Raw genomic sequence first — 23687 nt, forward strand, 5'->3', positions numbered from 1 at the left:
AATCCTTCCTCCCCCCGCCCAAGAAACTCAGTCTGATTGAGGGCAAGAGACAAGTAAATCTGAATTAGAATATAATAAACAGTGTGATAATTTTAATATTGATATTTCCAAATGTTTTGAAAGCAGATGTGGAGCACTAATTCTACTGCCATAGAAGCAGAACTCACTTGCACACTATGTGCACACTATGGCTATAATTCTTATTACTGCCATGGAATTAATCTGCATTGTTAACAAGTAGAATTGGGAAAGTGAAGAGATTTTATATGTATGTAATAATGTGGGATTTTTTCACTTTATAATAGTGGGCTTTTCCCCTTTTATTCATTTCACAAAAAATAAAAATAATAGCCAATGTTTATTGACCACCTGGTTACCATATCCTAGGCACTGTTCTAAGTATTTTATATATAATTCATTTACTCCTACAATATCCTTCTTTAAGGTAAGGATGTATTTATATCTTTATTTTATAGATGAAGAAACTGAAGCACAGGCGTTGACCCTGTGCCATCGTTCACCCACCTAGTAAGTGGCACAGCTGGGTGGTTTGGATCTAGAAAAACACATGCTTAATTGCTTTGTTCTCCTACCTCTCACTTCTACTTCTTTCATATTTAGTAAAGTAAGATGGCAATATATTTAATTTTCCAATCCCCTCTACCTCATGCTTCCCCTCTTTTGGCCACTTGTTGACTATCTATTCTGCCCAAAACAATGCAGGGTGTTGGGGATACAAAGGCAAATTAAAAAAAACAAAAAACAAAAAAACAGTATTCGTAGATCAGTAAGAGAACTTGGATGAAGAACACTAACCAAGATGGGAAGAGAGGGACTTCTTTGAATAGATGATTTTGAGCTTAGTTTTTGTTTGTTTTTTTTTTGGTTTTTTTTTTTTTGTTTTTTTTTTTGAGCTTAGTTTTGAAAGGTGAATAGGAATTAACTATTGTGACACAACAAGGCTAAGAGCAAGAAACACAGGTTCTGGCATCTGATCTAAGTTGTGTGCAACCTAGGGAAAGTTACTTAAAATCTCCCAGCCTTTTTTTTTTTAAGATTTATTTTTATTTATTTATGATAGACATAGAGAGAGAGAGGCAGAGACACAGGCAGAGGGAGAAGCAGGCTCCATACCGGGAGCCCGACGTGGGACTCGATCCCAGGACTCGATCCTGGGACTCGATCCAGGGACTTGATCCAGGGACTCCAGGATCACGCCCTGGGCCAAAGGCAGGCGCGAAACCGCTGAGCCACCCAGGGATCCCCTCTCCCAGCTTTTTGATGCCTGGGTGGCTCAGTGGTTGAGCGTCTGCCTTTGGCTCAGGTTGTGATCTTGAGGTCCTGGGATTGAGTCCCACATTGAGTTCCCCACAGAGAACCTGCTTCTCCCTCTACCCATATCTCTGTCTTTCTCTGTGTGTCTCTCATGAATAAAATCTTTAAAGAAAAATCTTTAAATAAAAAATTCAAAAATAAAATCTCTCGGCCTTGATCCCCTTGTATGTGGAATGGGTATCATAACACCTACCTCTTATGACTATTATGAAAATTTTAAATGATGAATTATGGAAAACATCCAGCTCACAGCTGACCTTAATGTGCTGGCTGTTATTATGATTGTTAATAATCTAATAACAAATGAAACAGAACCACTAAGTAATAAAGCTGAGAAAGGCATTAGAGTTATTTTCTAGGTAAAGAAATAGAGATCCAGAGGAAGGCCAGTGTCATACAAGCTTAGTAGCAGTTAGAACTGGAATCTGGATCCTTAAGGAGTTCTATCATTTTCCCTACACTTGTCTAGTATTCTGAACTCTCCTGTCTACAAGTCAATCTTTCATCCTCTCATTTCCAATTGTTTACATTCCCTATTTGTGACTTTTGCCAGACTCTTGTAATAATGTCTTCTTATTATTTACTTAACATTTTTCTTCAAATAAACTTATTTTTACTGAATGTATTTCAAACATTTCTTTAAAATTAGGCTCCAGGCCCAGTGTGAAGTCAATGTGGGGCTTGAACTTACAACCCTGAGATCAAGACCTGAGTTAAGATCAAAAGTCAGATGCTTTACCAACTGAGCCACCCAGGTACCCCATTTTTACTAAAAGTATTTCAAATGGAAATTTTATATTATCATTGTAAACAGAAAACCAGTCATAGGCTTGTGGTATAATAAATTATATCTCATCTAAGGCACATTAAAATAAATACCAAACTATTAAAATAAAATTAAAAAAATTAAAAAATCTAAAATTATCTGCACCTCCCCAAGTGGAATGCATACCACATCTTGGGAAATGCTGGCCTATGTAATTAATCAGTGAACTCTTTTCATTTCATGGAACTTCTAGATTGTGTCCATATCTTTCCTAAAGCCAAACTGCCATTTGCAGTGACTGATTTATAACTCAGAAAGAACAGAGCAAAAGACTCACCTCACTCCCTGGCTTGGTACTAACCCACTAGTATTCATGTCAGGTACTCTCACTGGCGTCTCTAGTTGAACACTAGCCTCTCCTGTTTTTGCTATTTCTCCATCCCCTGGTGGTTTAGCAATTCTGTCAAAGAATATATACTATAGACTAACAAGATGCTTTAGTTCCGTTTATTTGGAAATTTCAACTCCTTGCTTCCAGCAGATTCTATCTCCCGGACTTGGAGTTTAGAGTTAAAATAGTCCCTGCCCCAAAGGGACCACTGCTGATGAATTGCAACCCTCTGAATGGTCCAGCCCCTAGTGCCACCAGAGAGCCCAGCACAGGTATGATTGCAGTAAACAGTCATTACCTGAACCAGTTCAGGTAGAGGGGGCTCTGGCTGGAACTGCTGCCACTAGGTGGAAATATATGGCAACTGCACCATTCTCACCTTCCAATTAAGTCAGAGCTTTGGCTCCAGGCTCCTCCCTTGGAGGCAGCCTGCCTTGCTCCCTCCTTTTCTGACACTCTCTATTCCTCCTCCCCCCAAGTCCTCCTCTGGGTGAGTTAGCACTGGGGATGTTTGCATACCAAACACTTAGCTAATTGATATTCTGTTACAATCTGCTCAACAAATGTTAGGCTTTTCTGTTTTGTGTGTGTTTGTGTGCCTGTGTGTGTGTGTGTGTGTGTGTGTGTGTGTGTGTGTAGTTTAGTGATACGTTGCTGTATTTTTAGCCAGGTTGGAGAAGGAAGAGAAGGAGTTACACTGGCAGGCAGAAAATGGATTGCCAGGTCTTTCTTGCCTAGCATTCTCTTAAGTGGCTGTGAGTGCCTTCAACAGATGGAGTTCAGGATATGCTCGGATCTGATTTTATCAGCATATATCCTGGGCAAGTTCAACATGAGGATGAAGACTTCCTTTGTGCTTCTTTATGTGTTGTATTGTCACCCTTGATTGTTAGTACTCTCATCTCATTTTAAGGAAACCAGCCTTGCTCAGCCATGACAGAAACCTGTGTGGGAGTCATATTACAATGTCTGACACTCCACTGGAGGTGGAGGTGACAGGCCTGGCCCAGCACTTTGTAGTGAACCCTCCAACCCACCATCAGCAAGAAGCACATCTTATTCTTACATGTAAGTGTCAGAATGTTCTTGATAATCAGGAGAGACATTAAAACAAACCGAGACAGAACAGCCACCCTCTAAGACTGCCAGCAACACCCAAAATTGCCCATAATTCTTCTATCTGAAATAGGAGGTCATGTGTTATTATTGATATAGCCTTTATCATGAAAGTTGGACATTGCACCTCACTTCTCAGGAAACATTAACTCAAAAGAACAACTACCACCTTGAAGAGCGTGTGGTGCAGCGGGTAGAGCCTGGACTCTTGGATCTGAAGATAAATAGAGTATCTATTTCCACAGAACTGCTTTTAGCTTCTGTTTTTACCCAGTCCAGATGGGTGTACAATACTTCTCTCTGATGCAAGGAGACTGGGGAGTACCTTGTCAGACAGAATGTCATTAACTTCATTGGTCCATCCAAAGAAGGCAGACTTTCCTTTCCAGAAAACCACACCTCTATTCTGACTTATGGAAACCTCCATTCCCATATTCCACTACCAAATATGGCACTGAAATGGATTTAGTCACACTCTGAGAGGAAAGAATAGAGTGAACCTTCACTAATCCAGTCAATTTAATTCCCTTTTAATGGGAATTAAATTAAGATCTCAATAATACATGACGACAGTTCTGCTTTCTAGTCTTACATAGAAATTACGCCTCTAGCTCTAAATCCTAGTTATCTCTGACAGAGGAAGTGAACCACTGATCAAGTAATAGAGTTGCTATGTTGTAGGGAGTAGGAGTGGAAAGAAGAGATTGATGGCCAGTTGATGGAATACATACGTAGTAGGCATGAGACTTCTCAGTAAGTCAGACAGGGATGCCAGGCTGGGCAGGAGATCTATTTATTTTAGGAATTATGAGGGAGTTCATAATGGTACTTAATGGAGTTACGTGAACCTGGGACACAGTAAACACTAAATTTCATAGAATCTCATAGCTGGAAGAAATCTTTAATGTCATCTGGTCACATTTCCCAAGAGATGCCTGAAAGCCCTCTGCAGGCTCAATTTTCTAGAACATGTATCTGATTTTAAGCATTTTGTTAAAGAAACCCAGCCTATGCTTTTTAAGTAACCCCCATTTATTATAGATCTCATTATTACTTCATGGCCCTGGGTAAGTCATTGCATTTTTTTAAAAGATTTTATTTATTTATTCATGAGAGACACACACACACACAGAGACAGAGACACAGGCAGAGGGAGAAGCAGGCTCCATGAAGGAAGCCCCATGTGGACTCCATCTTGCCCTGAGCCGAAGGCAATGCTCAACTACTGAGCCACCAAGGCGTCCCAACTCATTTCATTTTTATGGGTCTTTGCTCAAAATTGTGACCTCTCTGGCTATTCATTTCCACATCTATAAATGACAACCCCAGATCTCTCCTGCTTGGCCCTCAAGGTGGAGAACAGACTAAAGAAGATGATACAAGTGGGAATGTCTTGGTAACCGTGAGGTATGGTGCACTTTTAAAAACATAGCAAGTGTTGCTGCAACCTCCCACATTTCCTTCACCAGTGAGTGACATCCCCCATACAGTACAAGAGTAGCAGTGTTCCATCCCTCTCCATTCTACAAAGAGGCTTTTCACCCTTGCCCCTAATTCTCTTTATAGAGTTACCCACAGGTGGGTCCCTACAAGAGCCTTCGTTAGGGGATCCTGTGCTTTTTCAGGAGAAGTGAGGAATGGGCTTGTGTAGGTCACAGTGCCTGGCCTGTCCCTGGGGTGGGGGCGGGGGCAGGGGAGGGCCAGTGTGTGGGAGGGTTTCAGCAGTCTTCTTGCTCCTTCCCACATTCTTGGACTAGCAGGGCTGCCCATCCAGGGGTGCCTCTAAGGAACCCAGCAGTAGCAACCCTCACAGAGGATCCACATAGTCCTCAACTCTCAGTCCCCGTGGAGCCTCATAATGGTATAGACTGTTGTTCACTTGAACAGGCATTTAGTAAATGTTTGTGATGTGTCAGGTCCTATGCTTGCCACTGGGGATAAGAGATGAGTCAGACATGCTGCCTTCCCCTGAGACCTCACAGTTTAGCAGGAGAAACAGACTCATGAGTGTCATACACAGCATGTGTTCTGACCAAAGCCGGAACAGTGGGCATAGCTGATGGATCACTTAAGTCTGTCTGAGGGCCCTGGGTAGACTTCTCAGAGGAGATGAGATTTAAATGGAATCTTAACAGGGGTGTAGAAATTCCGCAAGGGGCAAGAGCGGGGGCATTTCCGACAGGAGGAGCTGCAAGTAGAGAGGTACAGAGCTGCAGGAGGACACCGTGGTTCTGGGCTGGAGTGTGCGCTACATGTCAGAGAGCAGAAAGACTTGAACCGGAAGGGTAGAGACCCCTAAGTGGCTCAGTGGTTGAGCGTCTGCCTTTGGCTCAGGTTGTGATTCCGAGGTCCTAGGACTGAGTCCCGCATCAGGTTCACTGCAGGGAGCCTGCTTCTCCCTCTGCCTATGTCTCTGTCTCTGTCTGTGTCTCTCATGAATAAATAAATAAAATATTAGAAACAACAACAAAGAGAAACCAGAAGGGTAGTGGGGCCCTGAGCAGCAGGCCTTTATGATGTCATGGGAGCCACTGAAGGATTTCAGGGAGGAGAGTGTCATGGTCAGGTAAGGTTCGTAAGAACATTTAGGTGGTGGGGTGAGGGCTGGGTGAGAAAGGAGAGAGAAGATAAATTAACTGAGAATATTGAGGGAAGGGACAGATCCTAGGGAGATTTTAGGAGGCAGAATTGATAGACCTTATTATGAGAAAGTCTAAGAGCTTCTGGCACAGGAAATTAAAAAAGAAAGAAGGCAGAATGGAAATTTAGTGAGGGCCTACAGGTACGATGACAAGATATCTTGCATCAATTTGACTTCAACTTCTTGACTGCCTAGCCAAGATGGCCTACATAATGTTTGTGGACAGGAGGTCAAAAGCTTTTTTGCAAATGGTTTTTCATAGCTGCAGAGGTGGATTCAGCAGATCTGGCTGACTGGGCCAGTATTCTTCCCTCCCTCTCTCCTGCTCCACGTGTCTTAGTCCCAAAACTAATTGCTTTGTCAAGGAGAATGCCTTCCCCAAACAGAAAAAAAGCCACATTTTGGTTAAGGATTGGGCAAATGCCCATGCTAGGATCTCCATGCCAAGTCCCATCTAGATCTATGCATTATCACCAAGAACTGCATAGCTCAGAATGTTCTGCTGCCCAGGGCATACAGTTACAGACCAAGCATGGGGCAAATTCCCAGAAGAATTGATATTTGAGCTGGGTCTTGAAGGAAAGCAAAGGAAAAACAAATGCACTAAAATGATATCTTACCTGGTTTGGCACCTAGAGTGCTCTAGAGATGAGCTGTCCAATAGAACTTTCTGCAATGATGAAAATGGTCTTCTGTACCAACCAATATGGTAGCCACTAGCCACATGTGGCTATCAAACACTTGAAATATGACCAATGCAACTGAGGAACTGAATTTTTAATTTAATTTTTATTACTTTAAATGTAAATTGTCACCTATAGCTAGTGGCTACCGTATTGAACAACACAGCTCTGGAGTGCATTTAGCATGTCCAGATTCTGTTTTACGTGTCCATTCTTTGCTTCACTCTCCTTGTGATCCTCCCCTGTCCCTGTTCTCTCTGCCTAGTCCTTCCAGTTTGATGTACTAACTGGCTATCTCCCAGCTTCCAACACTGGTTCTATTTCCTGGTTATTGATTTCCTCTCTATCTCATCACAACAGAACCCTAGACTATCTTCCATTTTGCTCATGCCTTAGTACCTCCTCAATTTGTCCCGGTGTGTGGACCTAGCTCAAGAAGGATTCAGAGAATCCTGTCCTGTCACATCAGGCTATTCAACAGTCCTTATTCACTCCTTTTCCTTGGTTTCTTTTCCAGGTCACTTTACTTGGCCAGTTAGTGACATGGATTATTTGATGTTTTCCCTCCTTAACAACTTGAGTTAGAGGATTAGACAGTTGAAAGAAAAGAAGAGTACGGAGGAAGGGTTATAACAGGTTGAGTGAATACTTTGAAGTCTCTGATAGCAGGTGAAGGGCTCCATCCTGAGGCCTTTTCTGTCAGTTGCTTTTAATCCTGATATGTGTAAAGATAGCAGTATTGGTAGGTTGATTACATTTTGGACGAAAAGGATAGATTCAGGATAGATTTAAAAAAAAAGGCTCTTGATAGGCCAAAGCATTGGGTCAAATTTAACATGACAAAATGCGATGATAACAAATCCGTGATCCTGTATTTGGATCTAAATGGCTAATTGCCTGTGTACCAATACATGGTTTAGAAAGTTTGGTGGTTTTTGCTGATGATCAATCAGTGGTAGATAACAAGAAAGGTAATATGCTCCAGGAAAGCACTGTAGAATCACATCCAAGAGAGATCTGTGCATTTCCACACCAATCCAACTACACCTGGATCACTGTTTCAGGTTCTGAATGTCTCATTTAGAAAAAAAAAAAAAAAAAAGTGGGGGCAACACTAGCCACAGTGGGAAAAGGACTGGTAACCCATGATATAAGAACTGGGTCCCTGAGCCTTGAGAGAACAGACCATAGGGACAAGGTCACCATCCTTAGTCTCTGCAGGGAAGTTACAGAACAGAAAGCAGATATGCTCTTTGGGCTTCAAAGGGCAGAGCAAAAACAAAAACAAAAACAAAAACAAAAAACCAACCACTGAAGAGTGAAAATTCAAGCAGACTTCAGCTCAGTGTGAGGAAAATGATTCCAACTGAACGGTGATTTCTGGTGTTTTAACCTGCAGAGGCAGAGTTTGGTAGCGCCCCTGGAGGAACAATGTTAAACATGCCCCAAAGCCAGACTGCTCAAATATTGATTGTCTCTATAGTGATGGATGGCTCATTCAAATGTGTAGGCCCTATACTCGCTGACCCCATTTAGCTTTGCAGGTTCTATATTAAGTGTCAGACTCTTCTCATTCTAGCTCAGCATTCTAATTAAGTAACCTTGGCTCCTTGCATGTGGAAAACAGGTTTTAGGCACAGAACCTCTAGCACCAAGCAGAATGGCAACATAATTTTAGCTCCTGAGCAAAATGGGTCTCACAATAGCGTCAGTGCAGTGTGCACATTAACATTTGAATATGCTGTATAATAAGCATGCTAATTACTCTGAGAAGAATACTTGAAGAAAAAATAAGCTGTTATCATTAGAGGAGAAAGGGGCTAGCAATTTATAGCATGGCTGCTGCTTGATATTCAAAAATACATGACGGCTCTTGTCACAGGTAAAAGGTAATTACTATGATTATAAACTGCAATGAGAGTGGCAGGAAGTGATCAGAATTTTATTGGAAGTAAGTATGTGGTATAATTGTTTGTTTGTTACCACATTCAGATTTATTACTAATAAATATGTGTCCCCATTTGGTTGTTTGATTACTTTGAGCAGTTTAGGTATGAACCTATTATACTATATTACTCACCTCAACTGCAGAAAATTACTGGAAGAATTTACAAAAGAGGTGAGGAGCTGGGAGGGGGAGGTCTCAGGTTTGACATGGGGCACAACCACCTTGTGCTAGAAGAGAAGCTGTAATGGGGACCTCTAACTCCACGCCTTGGATGACCTAGATGGTCATTTCTCAATCCTGTTCTGCAGATCTCTCAGCGATCCTGCTACTCTTTCAGGGGGTCCACAAGGCCAAATTATTTGTATAATAATATTAAGATGATATTTGTCTTATCATGGTATGGAACTACTACATACTATATGATTCAACTTATATGAAATGTCCCATACAGGCAAATCTGTAGAGACAGAACACAGATAAGCGTTGCTAGGGATCAGGGGAGGTCAGAAGGGAGAGCCTAATGGGTACAGGGTTTCTTTTTGGGGTAAGGAAAATGTTCTGGAACTAGGTAGTGGTAGTGGTTATGAATGTCCTAAATGTCACTGAATTGTACACTTTCAAAGAGTTAAGATGAACTTTATGTTATGTGAATTTTACCATAATTTTTAAAGGCAAAAAAGAGAGTGAAGTTTACACATTGTACCATATAAGAGAAATTCTTCCTACCTAGAATTTTGAAGCTTGAGGGTTTTCTAGTTCTGAAAGCTTTCCTCTTTGCAAGGCCTTTCAATAGCTACAGTTCTTTTTTTTTTTTTTTTTTTAAGATTTATTTATTTGAGTGGGGGGAGGGGCAGAGAGCGGGGGAGAAAGAATCTTAAGCAGACTCCCTGCTAAGAACAGAGCCTGCATACCCAGGGTTCCATCTTATGACCCATTAGATCAGTTCTCATGACCCATGAAATCATGACCTGAGCCAAAATTAAGAGTCGGACGCTTAAATTTCTGAGCCACCTAGGCACCCCAATAGCTACAATTCTTAAAGCAAGAAACATTTTTCTTATTCCCTGAATATGCCAGGCTCTTCAAAACCATTTCTTTGGACTTTGCCTAATGCTTTATCCTTTTGCTGTATCCTTTCTATTGACCTGGAAAGCTACTATTTGTTCTTTAAAGCCCATTGAAAAGGACGCTCCCTTAGTGAAATTTTCCTGGATCTCTACTGCCACCCCAGGAAGAATTGGCCCCTTCCCTCAGTCTGGGTTCTTAGAGTACTTTGGTCATATTCCTTAATTCATATTCCTGATATAAGGAATTGTATCACTGTTACTCACAATACGTCATTTTTTGTTAATGTGTTTGTCTCTCCTAAAAGGTGACTCTTAAAAGCGGGAGTATTTTTCATTACCCTAAAAGCCCAGTACATACACATACTCCCCATCCCACACCCCTACAGCTCTCCCAATGTTGTGTCGATTAATAACTTTATATTAAGTACTTTTTATTTTTATTTTTTAAGATTTTATTTATTTTAGAGTGAGCGAGAGAGAAAGAATGAGTGGGGTGAGGGGCAGAGAGAGAGGGAGAAACAGACTCCCTGCTTAGCAGAGATTCCCCGACTTGGGGCTCCATCCCAGGACCCCAGGATCATGACCTGAGCTGAAGGTAGCTGCTTAACTGACTGAGTCACCCAGATGCCCCTATTAAGTACTTTTTAAAAGGCTTTACAAACATTGACTCATTTAATCCTTCCAACTTTATATGCATTTTATAGATGGGTCACCTGGGGAAACAAAAACTTTAGGGCATGAAGAGATGTTAAAACAGCTAAGCCATGTGACAGTAAAACCATGTGATAGCATCTGTTATCAAACTTGGCACATGGTTAGTGCTCAATAAATGCCTGTTCTGATAAAAGAAAAAATGGCTAATAACATTGAGTTAGTAAGAGTGCTCTTCTTGTGACTTGTTAAATGTTTACATGCATTTTCTAGACTTCACAGTGTTAGAGCTGGGAGAGACCTTGGCTATCTCCCTGTGCAAGTTAGAGATAGGGCTGGGGAACTGCCAGGTGGTCCTGTAGAAGAGACACAGCCCTGGAGCGTAAGAGAAGAGATCAGGAGCAGGGCAAGAGGTCTCCAGAAGTGGAGAGAGAGAATAAGTTAAGAGAGAGAGAGGGGGTAGCTTAAGATGATTATTCAACCAGCACTAAGGAAACTCCCTACCTAGGAGAAAGGCCAGAAGAAGGCAGGAGAATTAAGAGGTGGGAGAGTTATTGAGCAGTGCAAGATGCCCCAGAGCATGCATGTTCAACAGGGGATACACAGAGTCTCAAACCAAAGAGCATGTCAAGCCTTTCCACAAAAACCAGCTGTATTTCTTATTCCTCACCACCCTGATAGATCTTCCCAGAGGTAGCTACTGCCAACTTTTTTAGCTTCTGGTGTTTACCTCCATATTTATAAACACATGTTTCTGTTGCCATTTCTTGATTTTTCTACTTTAGACGTTACATATTGAGTTCCTACTATTAGAGGATTAAAATTTAGCTCTCCACTACCTCCCCTAAAAATTGGGTGTGCACCAGTAAACTGGAAACCAAGTGACCCATCTGAAAGGGAGACAGCTGCTACTTAGCAGGTGACTGCCAGGAATGCAGCTCCAGGTTGGAAGGATGTGTCAAAGTATGTTTGTTTGTAAGTAACCAAAACACAGCTGAAAAACTGACTTAACATTAAAGCTCACACTAACAGTCCAAGGTAATTCAAGCTTCAGGGTGGGTTTGATTCAGCAGAACACCAGTGCCATCAATGCCAACTTCCATGTGAGATGGTTGCCAACAGTCCCTGGGGTCCTTGCCCACTCCAGACAGATCAAGATCATTTCTGGAAACCTTTTTCTCAGGGGCCTCAGCAAACCTGTTAGTTTAGATTGGGTCATGAGCCTATAGTGGATACTGTGGAGCTCTGTTCAGTTCCTCTCTTCAGGGAAGACTTAGTCAACTCTCAGATGCTGGGAATATTCTTGCAGTCAGTCTCAAGTCTCAGGAAACCACTTCTCCTAAGGTTTTACACCGCCCTCCCCCAGGGTGCCACCTGAGGCTAGCAGCTGGCTGATGAACCTGGGCCCTATACTTCAATTTGGGACAATTCTGAAGGGCCATCCACATTCTCAAGTCCCTGGTGGGATCAGCTGAGGCCTTGGTTGAACTACATTGCTGATCAGTTAGTTGATCAGCTTCTGTCCATGTCCACCCTGTCCTCATGTCCCCATAGGTCTATGTCCTAAGAACACTCCTCAGCAAACTTTGTGTGTGCTACTCTCCATCACAGGTTCTGTTTCCAGGGAACCCAGTCTAAGACAATGCTGGCTTCTGAATCAACAAATGTGATGAGGTGGGACTCTGATGATAAATTAGGATAAATTTTCATGCCCTATTATGGAACCAGGATGGGATCAGTCTCTCCCAAAGCACCTTGACAGAGGCAGAGAAGATGAAGACTGGAGCAAAACTTTTAATTGTTAATTTAAAAAATGGGAAGAATCATATTGAGAAGGAAATGATACAGATTTTTTTATCTTTCAAGAGAGCCAGAAGCAGTTCATTTAAAAAAAAAAAGTCTCATGATGTTTTAACATTGGAAACTAAATGAGATATTTTTAAATGCCATGAATTGCTAATAAGACATGGCCCAATACTGGCCTGCATTTCAGTAGTTTGCAACTGTGGCCAGAAAGAACACAGGTATAGTTTGTAGCTCCAGAGGGCAAAGCTAGGACTAATACCTATATGAAATCAAGATTTCAGCTCAACCTAATGAATAGTTTCCTAGTGATTTGAGCAATATAAAGATGGAATGAAGCATGTCACTAGAAGGTGAGTTCCTTGGCACCAAGATTCATTTTTTATTCTTCTTAGAATTTGAACTATATGATCTTTGAGATCCTGTTCATTGATATCCATATAAAGTGCCCTATCTTCACAAAATATCATTGATACACCCTCATCCAGATATCAACAACAAACAACATTGGGATAGCACCAGTATTACTACTGAACCATGATTCAAATCTCCTTCTCCAGGAATACTCCACTTAATCCATCACTTCTGGATATTCACTTAAGCATCAAAGGGAAAAAGGTATCTTGTCTTAGATATCAAGATGCCCCTAGTAAATCCTTTACAGATATCACATCATGATAACCACTGTTCCTTAGAAATTAGTATTATATTCTAGTATGTCAGAGCCAGAAGCAGATCATGCAGTCCTGCTCCTTCATTCAACAGAAGACACAGAGAGGGGAAAAAAACTTAAATTACACAGTAAAAACAGGACCAGAATTCAGATCTTTTTACTCTTGGAGCCGAGTTCTTCCCACTGCAACCCAAGCAATCTATTTTTCTCATTAGGCTGAAATAGTTCCCTATCATCCATTTATCCCAGAGTGACAGGACTTGCGGGCTAATGGACTTCAAGGTTCTAGGAGGGAGCTAGGCTCTGGCATCCATCCTTTTCAGCAGCCTAGAGCACCAAACCCTTTACAGAGCTAGTTTCTTTGATCATGTTAAGGGGTTACTTGTTTTAAAAGTATTGTGTTCACATGGTTCCAAATTCAGTGTTCTTTTCACAATCTCACCATGCCTTGAAAAAAACGCCACAGTGTGTGGTAAGAATTTAGCTACAAGGAGCAGGACTTAAGGTACACTGGGCCTAGAAGGTGAGCTCGGCCACTGAACCAGGGCTCCTTAAATTCCCTAACAGGACAGAGCCTGCAGAGGGACCAATTGGCCCAAGTTGTAAAGAGAAGAAGGACTCAACCGGCTGATGACCACTTTGAATTGGATTTGTCTCATCCTGCTCCTTCATCCCATACATCTACTCTGACACAAAGCCTTGCTGAATCTTCCTGTGAAATATTTATCCTGCCCATCCTTCCCTCTCTCCCCTCACGGCAAAAAAAAAAAACCTGATCCAGACTTGAGCTACCTCATGTGCAGGTTATAGTCACAGATTTTTAACTGACCTCCTCCAGGTGTAGAAATAGCCTTAACCTAAATGAACATGTATCACATCTGGTTTTAATTTATAGCATGTGTGTAAATGGTGCTGCTCTTTTAAAAAGCCTTGCTGTTTACTCTTTAACTCCAAGTAGTGGGAAAAAAAAACACTGTAAGTGCCACGCAAAGACTTGATCCAGCACAGGAACAAGGCTGGTCACCGGAAAGAAGAAACTTGCTCAGAAAATGGATCAACGAGTTGCATTATATTTATCCATTAGTATACTACTCATTAATAAAAAGAAGTGAGCTACTGATCCACTCAACCACCCAGATAAATCTTAATAATACCACGTTGAGTGAAAGAAATCAAATACAAGAGTCACTGTGGTATGATTTCATTCATATGAAGTTCAAGAACAGGCAAAGCCATTTCTTGGGAATGTATTTTGGGATAAGGGTTGCCTCTTACAGGGCACTGGAAGGGTTACAGGGGCATGTAACAGCTGTACTTTCTAACTTGATTGGGGCATCAGTTATACACGTGTATATCTTTGTCAAAACTCACTAACTGTACGCTTAATATCTGATATTTTACTGTATGCAATTCTTCCTCAATTTAAGCAAGCAAGAGAGAAAAAAACCTACCTGCTTAGGCCGCTGTGGAAAGAAGAACCTGGACATCCAGTGAAAAACAGTGGCTTCTGAAAACAACAACAACAACAACAAAAAACAAACAAACAAAAAACAGTGGCTTCCTTAGGAGGCCCCTGCTCTCTCTCAGCTTCTCACTAAAACACATCTGAAGAATTGGAGAAATTAGGAATCTTCCAACACCATGCAAAATCTGACAGAAACGCAATGCCAGAGTCTTGGCATCATGTCTTCTCTTTTAAAGTGCAGGTTGCAGCTGGAAAATCTGACCCAATTTGAGCTCATAGCTACCACTTTCATTCCCTGAGCAGACGCCTGAGAAAAGGTATGAAGCCCCCTTGGCCCCTCCCATACCATCTGTCCTCTGCCACTCTGGGGACATCCAGCCCTTTGGGAACAGATCTGAGGCAGCCAGAGCACCTTTTCCCATCATCCACAGCTACTGCCAGGAGCCTCCTTTGCCAGCTTGCTTGCTGTTTAATTTAAATTTCATTTGTTTCAGAGTTAACACAAAGACAGAGTTTTTAACGCCAAACAGGACGACAGAGCTTGTACCCAAACAGGGGTTCCTGCCCCACCCTTCCCCCTGGCTCCCCATTCCCCCCAGACAGCAGTTACAGTTCTTTTAACTGTTGCCTCTGGTGTCTGCCTCCTTTTACACATATAATGGGGTTATAGTACTCTTTGGGTTTTTTTAGTTTGAGACATTAATCATTATCATTAACTATTGACTTCCTGCTATGAAAAAGACAAATTTCACTCTCTTTCACCCTCACTCCCACCCTCATGCCCAGCTTTGGCCTTCCTTTCAGTAGTAGTTACTTGTGCTAGTGTGACTTTATGTTTACAGATGAGCCATGTGCCTTTATTTCTTGTACAGCTTTCTATTTTTCTTGGAGTTAAGAATTACCTCTTTTCATTGTTTTCATTTCTTGATCAGAGCTGTAAAATTACCTCTCAGTGTGATTACATGGGAGGCAATCCTCATTTTTATCTTCTAGCAACCCCCCAGGAGCCCTCTGACCCCTGTTCCATCCATACTGGGTTGCTCTCCAAGCCTGCCACACAGCTACCTTTATGGGACCATTATTCTCTGGTAGCTTCAAGAGAAAGGGTGCGTGGAGTGTTCCTATTTTGAGATTTTGAAAGTCTGAAAACATTTGTAGTCTTCTCTCATCTTGAGTGATCATTTGGCTGTGTGTTAAGTTCTCAGAGGAGGATCCTTTTCCTCAGAAAATATCAATTGTTCCATTGTCTACTAGTTTCACATGTTCTCCTGAGAAGCCTCATGTCATTTGACTTTTGATCCTTTCGTTATGATTTTTTTTTTCCTTTTAGGACACTTTCAGGATTTCTGGTTTTTGAAATCTCATTACAATGTGACTTGGTGGGCTACTTCAATCTGGAAATCCAAAGGAACTGTGTTGTATGATTACTTGATAAGTTCATCCTTTATGGCTGTAGGTACTGAAGACACTGACATTTGAGGCTCTCTCAGTGGAAGTGCCAGCCTGCTTCCCAATCACTATGGCATGATGCCCATTAGTCTTTAAGACCTACCAGTGCACAGTTTCCTCTCACTTTTTCAGTGCCTCTCTTGTTAAGATAAACGGATATTCAAGAGTGATTGGATACTCAGGAAAGACTCTAATACAAGAGCAAAAAAAATCTGAGTTAGTAAAAAAGGAATTGGAGAAAATGAACACAATTTAGATATAAGAATAAAACTCTATCTCTTCAAAGATAGAAAAGATGTTACATCAGGATGCCTGGCTGGCTCAGTGGGTGAAGCATGTGACTCTTGATCTCAGGGTTGTAAGATTGAGTCCTATGTTGGGTGTAGAGATTATTTAAAAATAAAAATCTTCAGGGTGCTTGGGTGGCTCAGTTGGTTGAGCATTAGACTCTTGATTTTGGCTTTCAGGGTTGTAGAATCTAGCCCCAGGAGGGAGGAGTCTGCTAGAGATGCCCCATGCTCAGTGAGGAGTCTGCTAGAGATTCTCTCCTTCTCTTCCCTCTGCCAGCCCACCAATTCCCCCTCCCCCACCCCCACGCACATTCTCTCAAATAAAATAAATAAATCTTTAAATAAAAGAATAAATCTTAAAAAAAAAAAACAGATGTTCCGTCAATGAAATAAAAACAAGATGCTATAGAAATGAACAAGAGAAAGTCTTTGGAAATTAAAAATATTATAGTTAAGATAAAATAAATCTGATTATTTTAGATATTTTCTCTTAAATCAGTCCTTTTCTCCTGAAAAGAATTCTCCAATCTCCTGCCTTTGGAGATAAGCTAGTAGCCTTCTAGAGCTAAGTGGGAGAAGGGGAGTTGGAAGGGTATCTCACCGTTTGGGATGTAGACTTTCACTAATTCCCTCTATTTTATTCTTCTCTGTTTCCTGAATTCTGATTACTTTAATATTGGACCTCCTGAGCTGTCCTTTAATTTTATTTTCCTTTACTATATTTCTTTATCTTTTTGTTCTGCTTTCTGGGAAAATTTCCTCAACTTTATTTTTAAATCCTTTTAAGGATTTGGGAGGCGATGGTGATAAGCATATGAGTTAAATCCATCACCATTATCAAATTACAGAGCATTTCTGTTACTTCAAAAGAAACCTCATACTCATTAGCTCTCACTCCCCATTACTCCCAGCCCTTGGCAACCACTAATCTACTTTCTGCCTCTATGGAGTTGCCTATTTTATACATTTCACATAAATGGAATCATATGTGGCCTTCTTTCATTTAGCATAGTATTTTTAAGGTTCATGTTGTAGCATCTATCAGTACCACATTCCTTCTATGGCTGAAAAAAATTCAGTTGTACAGATATGCCACATTTTGTTTACTCATCAGTTTATGGACATTTCCACTGTTTATAATTTATAGCTATTATGAATAATGCTGCCATAAACATTCATGTGCAAACTTTGTGTGGACGTATATTTTCATTATCCTAGGAATGAAATTGCTGGCTTTGTTTGGCTTTTTGAGGAACTGCCAAGCTGTTTTCCAGAGCAGCCATACCATTTTACATTCCCACCAGCAATGTACAAAGGTTCCAATTCTTCTACATCCTCACCAACACTTGTCGTCCATGATTTTTATTATAACCACCCTAGTGGGTATAAAGTGGTATCTCATTGTAGTTTTGGTGTGCATTTCCCAATGCCTAATGACAGAACTCTTTTCATGTTCTTATTGGCCATTTGTATACCCTCTTTGGCGAAATGCCATTCAATTTTTTTGTTCATTTGTAATTGAGTCATTTGTCTTTTTGTTCTTGAGTTCTGATAGTTCTGTATATATTCTGAATACAAGTCCCTTATTAGATATGTGATTTCCAGATATTTCCTCCCATCCCATGCATTGTCTTTTCACCTTCTTCATGGTATCATTTGAAACACAAAGTTTTAAAATTTTCATTAGTCAAATTTATCTTCTGTTTTCCTTTGGTGTGTTGCACTTTTGGTGTCACATCTAAGAAAGCTTTACCTAATCCAAAGTCTTGAACATTAACTCCTTTGTTTTCTTTGGAGTCTTACAATTTTAGCTCTAATATTGAAGTCTATGATCCATTGTATATATCCTGTAGAGGTACAGTTCCAACTTCATTCTTTTGCACATGGATGTGTAATATTCCCAGCACCATTTGTTTAAAAGACTACTCTTTTCACATCGAATTGTCCAAACCTCCTTAGGTTTTCAACTTTGTCAAACTGAAGATTTTCTGAAAGATAATACCTAATTTAGGTAAGGGTGAGGGGAAATCTTACACACTGCTAATGGGAATATAAAAGAAGTACAGCCTCTGTAGGGCAATTCACCATGCACACCCAAATTTGAAACATATATACTTTGATTCAGGAATTCTACTTCTGGGAATTTACTACAAGGAGTTAATTGCACAGAGTGAACAACTAGAAGTAACCTAAATGTCTATGTGCAGGAGACCAGGTGAATAAATTATGCTATATCCATACAATGAAATATGATGCAGGCTTTAAAAATGATGGAGGTAAGTAAATAAATAAATAAGATGATGGAGATCTGTATTTATGGACTTGGAGCAATCTACTGCAGAAAGAAAAAGGAAAGCATGTTACAAAGCACCATTATAGTAGGATTGCATTTATATAATATTATATATTTTATATATGCATCTACATTCATAGAGATAACTCAGAAAATATTCACAAAAATGTTAACAGTAGTTGCCGCTAGGTACTGGGATTTTGGCTGGCTTTTATTTTCTTCTTTATAATTTTTTGCATTGCATGAATTTGCTACATGAATATGTATTGTCTTTATATTCAGAAAAAGAAAAGCTATTTTCATTTTGTAGAAGAGTGTCCTCAAGGAATATATATTGTAGACAACTATTCAATGGCATGGAAATATGTTCATAATTATACTGTTAACCAAAAAAAGTAGGTTACAGTATTATCCCACTTATTAAAAATTTTTAATGTAAAAATATACAGTATTTCCTAGGTACTATGATACTTTTTCTTCACTACTTGCTATTTCCAAAATAAGGATGTCTCTTATACTCTATATGAATATTTAATATAGTGGGCTTCCCCCTCCTGCCCCCCCCCCAAAAAAAAGCTGTTATTAATGAAATGATGCTTCTGGCAATCTGAGACTTGAGAAAGTGCCATCTGTGGGTAGAGAAAAGACTGGAAGAATAAACACCAAAACATGAGCGGTGCTTAGCCCTGAATTGAGATTTTTCTTTTCTTTTTTAAAAAAGATTTTATTTATTTATTTGTTTGTTTATTTGACAGAGAGAGAGCATGCCAGAGAGCACAAGAGTGGGGAACGGCAGAGGAAGAGGGAGAAGCACCCTGGGATCACGGCCTGAGCCAAAGGCAGACACTCAACTGACTAAGCCACCCAGGTGCCCCTATTTTCCTCTTTCAGTAAGTATAGTTGCCAAGTTTTCTATAGTGCATGCACAGATAAACATTAAGAAACACACACACACACACACACCAAAAAAAACCCCAGGAACTCGGCTGCCCTGCTTTTCAAGGAAGAAGTAGAATGTGAGGATACCTGGGATTTATGGCTTTTACCAAAATAAGAGCCTAACAAATCAGGGAGCACATAAATTCCCTGAGTAGTGTCAGAATCTAGAGTGAGGGAGGAGTACCTTGCATGCCCACAGAGGGGCCCCTGGCCAGGCAGGAGCTGGCAAAGCAAGCTTGAGAACAGATGGAAAGTTCAGTCAACAGGAGCAGGACTCCGAGAGCAGTCTTAGCATCGTGTGGACAAGGAATACCCTGTGAGGTAGGAAAGGGTCCAGATGGTGGGGACGCTGGCTAATTATGGAGGAGAGGGATGCTCAACACTGTGGGGCCACTCACGTATTTACCAGACTAGCTCAGGAACCCCCCCACCCCCCCCTCCAATTCCTCGGGAGAGACCAAGCACTGGGTGGAACTGACGATGAAACTGCTCCTTTTGAGAATGAAAACATGTATTGGTTCAGGTGAACCCTTCTCTCAGGCAGAGGGACAGGGTTCTTACAGGAGATGAAGGACTTGGAGTGGAGGTAAAGGACTGACAGTCACAGCAGAACTTCAACAGCTTCTGAGGAGGCCAGTGAATTCTGAACCTCTGCTTAGGGTAAGGGAGGGACTTGGGCTTAAGGTGACTTGCCCAGGGCATAGAGGAGAATGCCAGGCACTGTGCCAGGTAGGAGCTTCACCCACATGATCATGTTTAATCTGCACAACAGCTCCCAGATGAGCAGCCTGAGGCTCAGAGAGATTATGAGGTTTGTCCAAAAGCACACAGCCAAGAAGTGATGGAACAGAATTCTTAACAGAGTTAGGAAAAGGGAAAAACATTGAGCAGAGTTAATACTCATTTATTAAAAATAAATATGAATGTTGTTTTGCTTTTTTTTTTAACCAAAAAACTTGTACTTAATGGTGGATATGTCTCATTGGTAGGAATTTAATTATTAAATTTTATTTTCTCAGTGCTGGTGTTTTGCTTTTGTGTTTTGTTTTTTTATTTTTCACCTCCTCCATGATGAGCATGTAAATCTTAGAGCAGAGAAAACAAAACTTTTTTTTCAGAAGCAGTTGTGAGGACTAGTGGATCAAAGTAATTGGAGTGAATTATAGTGAGACCTTAATGACAAGAGAAATCCAGGTTCTTACTGGTTATGTGAGTTCCACTTGGCTTCACTGAACCTGTTTCCTAAATAATGAAAGGGGATTATAATCTTGTCCCAGTGTGCTGTTGCCAGGATTAACTGAGATGCAATGTACATGAAAGTCCCAAGCACAGTATTTGGTGTAAGGATGATGTTTAATAAATATTAAACTTGAGTAGTCATAGCTCTTCACACTGCACCGGGAAGGCCTAGCACCTACAGCTGTTCAGAGAGCAGAAAGGAATCTGGTTTCCTTGGCAGGGGCCCCTTACTAAACCTGCAGCTGCCTACACACCTGACACTCTCTCCTGCTCTGTTTTACCATCTGGAGACTAATAGGATCTCATTCCTTACCCCATTTTCACCTATTTGCCTCTCTTTCTCCCTTTGTCTCAACAATCTCAGCTGCCTAGGCAGTATTTTTAAGTACATGTGACATTATTTTCAAACCTAACACACATTTGCAGCGCACCTGTGTTCTAAAGATGGCCCCAGGCTTCTACTCTCCATTCATATCCTCAGAAATATTTGAATGAGCTCACAGTCTAGTTGAGAATTCGGATCCTTCAACTCTCATTTGTTGTCTAACTGCTGTAACAGGTACACATACCCTGTTGTGGAAACCCAAAAGGTAGATTTACCAGTGTATGCACATATGCATGGGAGAGGAGGGGAAGAATGCAAGTATTTAGCAGTTAAAGAACAATGATTTCCTCACCCTATATTATGCAGCAGCCTCATATACTGTCTTTACTAAAGAGAAAATGTGCCCATTCTGCTAAACTGGTTTCAAAGTCAGTTAAACCAATGCCTGAGTGGGGCTGTTTCCTCTCACTTTCAGATTTATTAAATTCTGTTCACAGCCACAAAGTTTGTGGAAGTCTCGGGTCATATGATGATGTTGCTGAGGCAGTGGGGTGGAAAGAAGGTCCAAGGAATTACAAACTAGCTCAGAGTGTTCTTGGACATTATGGGGCTTATTGGAATATACACACATTCTGATTAACAGGCAGTTTTAAGACTCAAAGGAATGCCCAATATATTTGCTTTTTAGGCAAACATTAACATTAATGGGGGGAAAGGATTCACCCATAGTTCAAACTCCCTAAGAAACAAAGTGGTTTTCACTTTTCCTTATTCCCTTCCAGCCCTTATTCAAATCCATAAATCTCTGGACATGGTAATTGTGGATTAGATACAATTCTATATTCTACTTTCTCACCCCAGATGCATACTCAGAATGATGTTAAGTCCAGCAACATTCAAAACCAGGGCACTGTGACAACAGCCCCTTCAGGCCTGTGGACTGACAGTCCAGTGGAAGATGTTGGCAGGGCACTGAGACACACCCTGTTCTGCCTGTGTTATTTATGCCTCTGGCAGTGAAGCCCCTGACAAAGAAGCATGTCACTGGAACACATGCTCTTTGTTCACAGAGGTGCATGCCAGCACCGGCTGTGTCAGAAGGGACAGTACCGGGTTTGTAGTCTCTCCTCCTTTGGCTCTTTTGCTTTCTTTTTATTTGCTCGCACATTGTGGCTATGTTTATTAATTACTTTGTAGCTTAATCTTAGAAAACAGACATTTATCCTGTGAGCTATGTATCATGGTGAAAGAGTCCTTCATACCCTGGGGTTGATTATAAAAAGGGGACAGGATCCCGAGATTTGTCCCTTTTCTCAAACCTAAGGATCAATACCACCTCCTGCATGAGCCACCAGGTTACCACTCTCTGTGGCACAGAGCTACCATGTTCCAGGCTCCTTCAGCATCTCTTCTTCGCCTGCAAGATGGTGCCTGCATGCTCTGTTTGGTATTACAGGCCCTCTACCATTGATTGCAATCTGCTGTACCAAAGCAGGCCCCATGCTTTATTCCAGTTAGACTGATGGTGTAGCAGAAAAGATGGCAGGCTTTGGAGTCAGACCCATCTGGGTTTAAATTTTAGCTCCACCTCCTGTTGGCCGCGCAGCTTAAGAACTCTGAGCTTCAGTTCCTCATCTGTAAAATGAGTAAAATGCCATCTACTTCAGAGGCTTGTCTGAAGATTAAATGGGAAAAAACATATTCAAATCCTAAAAGTGGATGGCTCAATAATTGCTTGCTAGCTCATGTTACTGATTTGCTAGTTTTTCATAAAAACCTTTACCTCACGGCCCTGTAGTTCTCATCACCGTACAGTTACAGACCTCCTGTGACATCCTGAAGACCACTTTACTCACCATTTTCCATCAGAGATGTCTGCTAAGACTGATCATTGTAAACACAAGACTCAAGAAACAACATACGTGAGGTTCTTGCCTTTTCCCAAAGTGCTTCTAAAACTTTCTTATTATGCTTTGAAATTTTAATTGGAGATTTTCAAAACCGATAAAAGACGGTTTTGTTTGCTACTAAATGAACTCAGGTAAAATGGGAGGAGTCTTTCTTCACTTCAAGAAAACCTTAGGTTATTGCACAGAATGGTTTTTTTTCTCTTTCCGTAGATTGTCCTCAATATTTGGAGCCTCTATTAGATGGTATCTGATTCGACACGCGGCATAATTACTTATTTTCAGCTTAATACACCCTTCCGTGACTCCCCGGAGGTCTGCAAGGCGAACCGAGTGCTCTAACCCGGCTCCCGGGCGGCTTGCTCTCTGAGCCAGACCATTTCAAAGGCTACCTGCCAAGCTTCGCCGAACGGAGCCCACCGAGAATTTACACACCTCGCAGGGGTGCCCTGAGGAATAAGGGAGATAAAAGTCTGCGGTGGGGGGGGGGGGGGACGCGGTAAAACTCAGAGACCCCATTAGAAATGCTAATTGCTGCCTCGCTAGCCTATACTTAAACGTTAGGGGGGAAAAAAACAAAAAACAAAAACACCCAGGAAACCCAGGGAGATCGTCTTCAATTCGGGGACGCCCGGCCCCTCCGCCCGGTGCCACGCGGGAGGACGCGGGCGGCAGCGACTCGGGCCGGACGGGCGGGGGGCGGGTG

General features: G+C 41.3%; 2 protein-coding genes and 1 long non-coding RNA gene across 3 annotated transcripts in view; 2 read left to right on the forward strand and 1 right to left on the reverse strand.

Annotated features, from left to right (window-relative positions):
- Positions 1–14576, reverse strand: part of HEMGN (hemogen) — a 30136-nt gene extending 15560 nt beyond the window's left edge. The window contains exon 1 of the mRNA XM_025432510.3: positions 14526–14576. The gene's annotated coding sequence lies outside the window, so the exon portion shown is untranslated. The remainder of the gene's footprint in view (positions 1–14525) is intronic.
- On the forward strand, positions 436–4213 carry LOC125756069 (uncharacterized). Its single transcript, XR_007414090.1, has 3 exons — positions 436–528; positions 1985–2090; positions 3159–4213. It is a non-coding gene; the product is annotated as an uncharacterized LOC125756069 (long non-coding RNA).
- ANP32B (acidic nuclear phosphoprotein 32 family member B) overlaps positions 6115–23687 on the forward strand; it is a 42610-nt gene continuing 25037 nt past the window's right edge. The window contains exons 1-2 of the mRNA XM_035696895.2: positions 6115–6174; positions 19327–19461. Coding sequence (XP_035552788.1) covers positions 6130–6174; positions 19327–19461 — 180 coding nt within the window. The 5' untranslated portion in view covers positions 6115–6129. The remainder of the gene's footprint in view (positions 6175–19326; positions 19462–23687) is intronic.

Source organism: Canis lupus, chromosome 11 (assembly GCF_003254725.2).
Source record: "Canis lupus dingo isolate Sandy chromosome 11, ASM325472v2, whole genome shotgun sequence".
Taxonomy (NCBI): domain Eukaryota; kingdom Metazoa; phylum Chordata; class Mammalia; order Carnivora; family Canidae; genus Canis; species Canis lupus.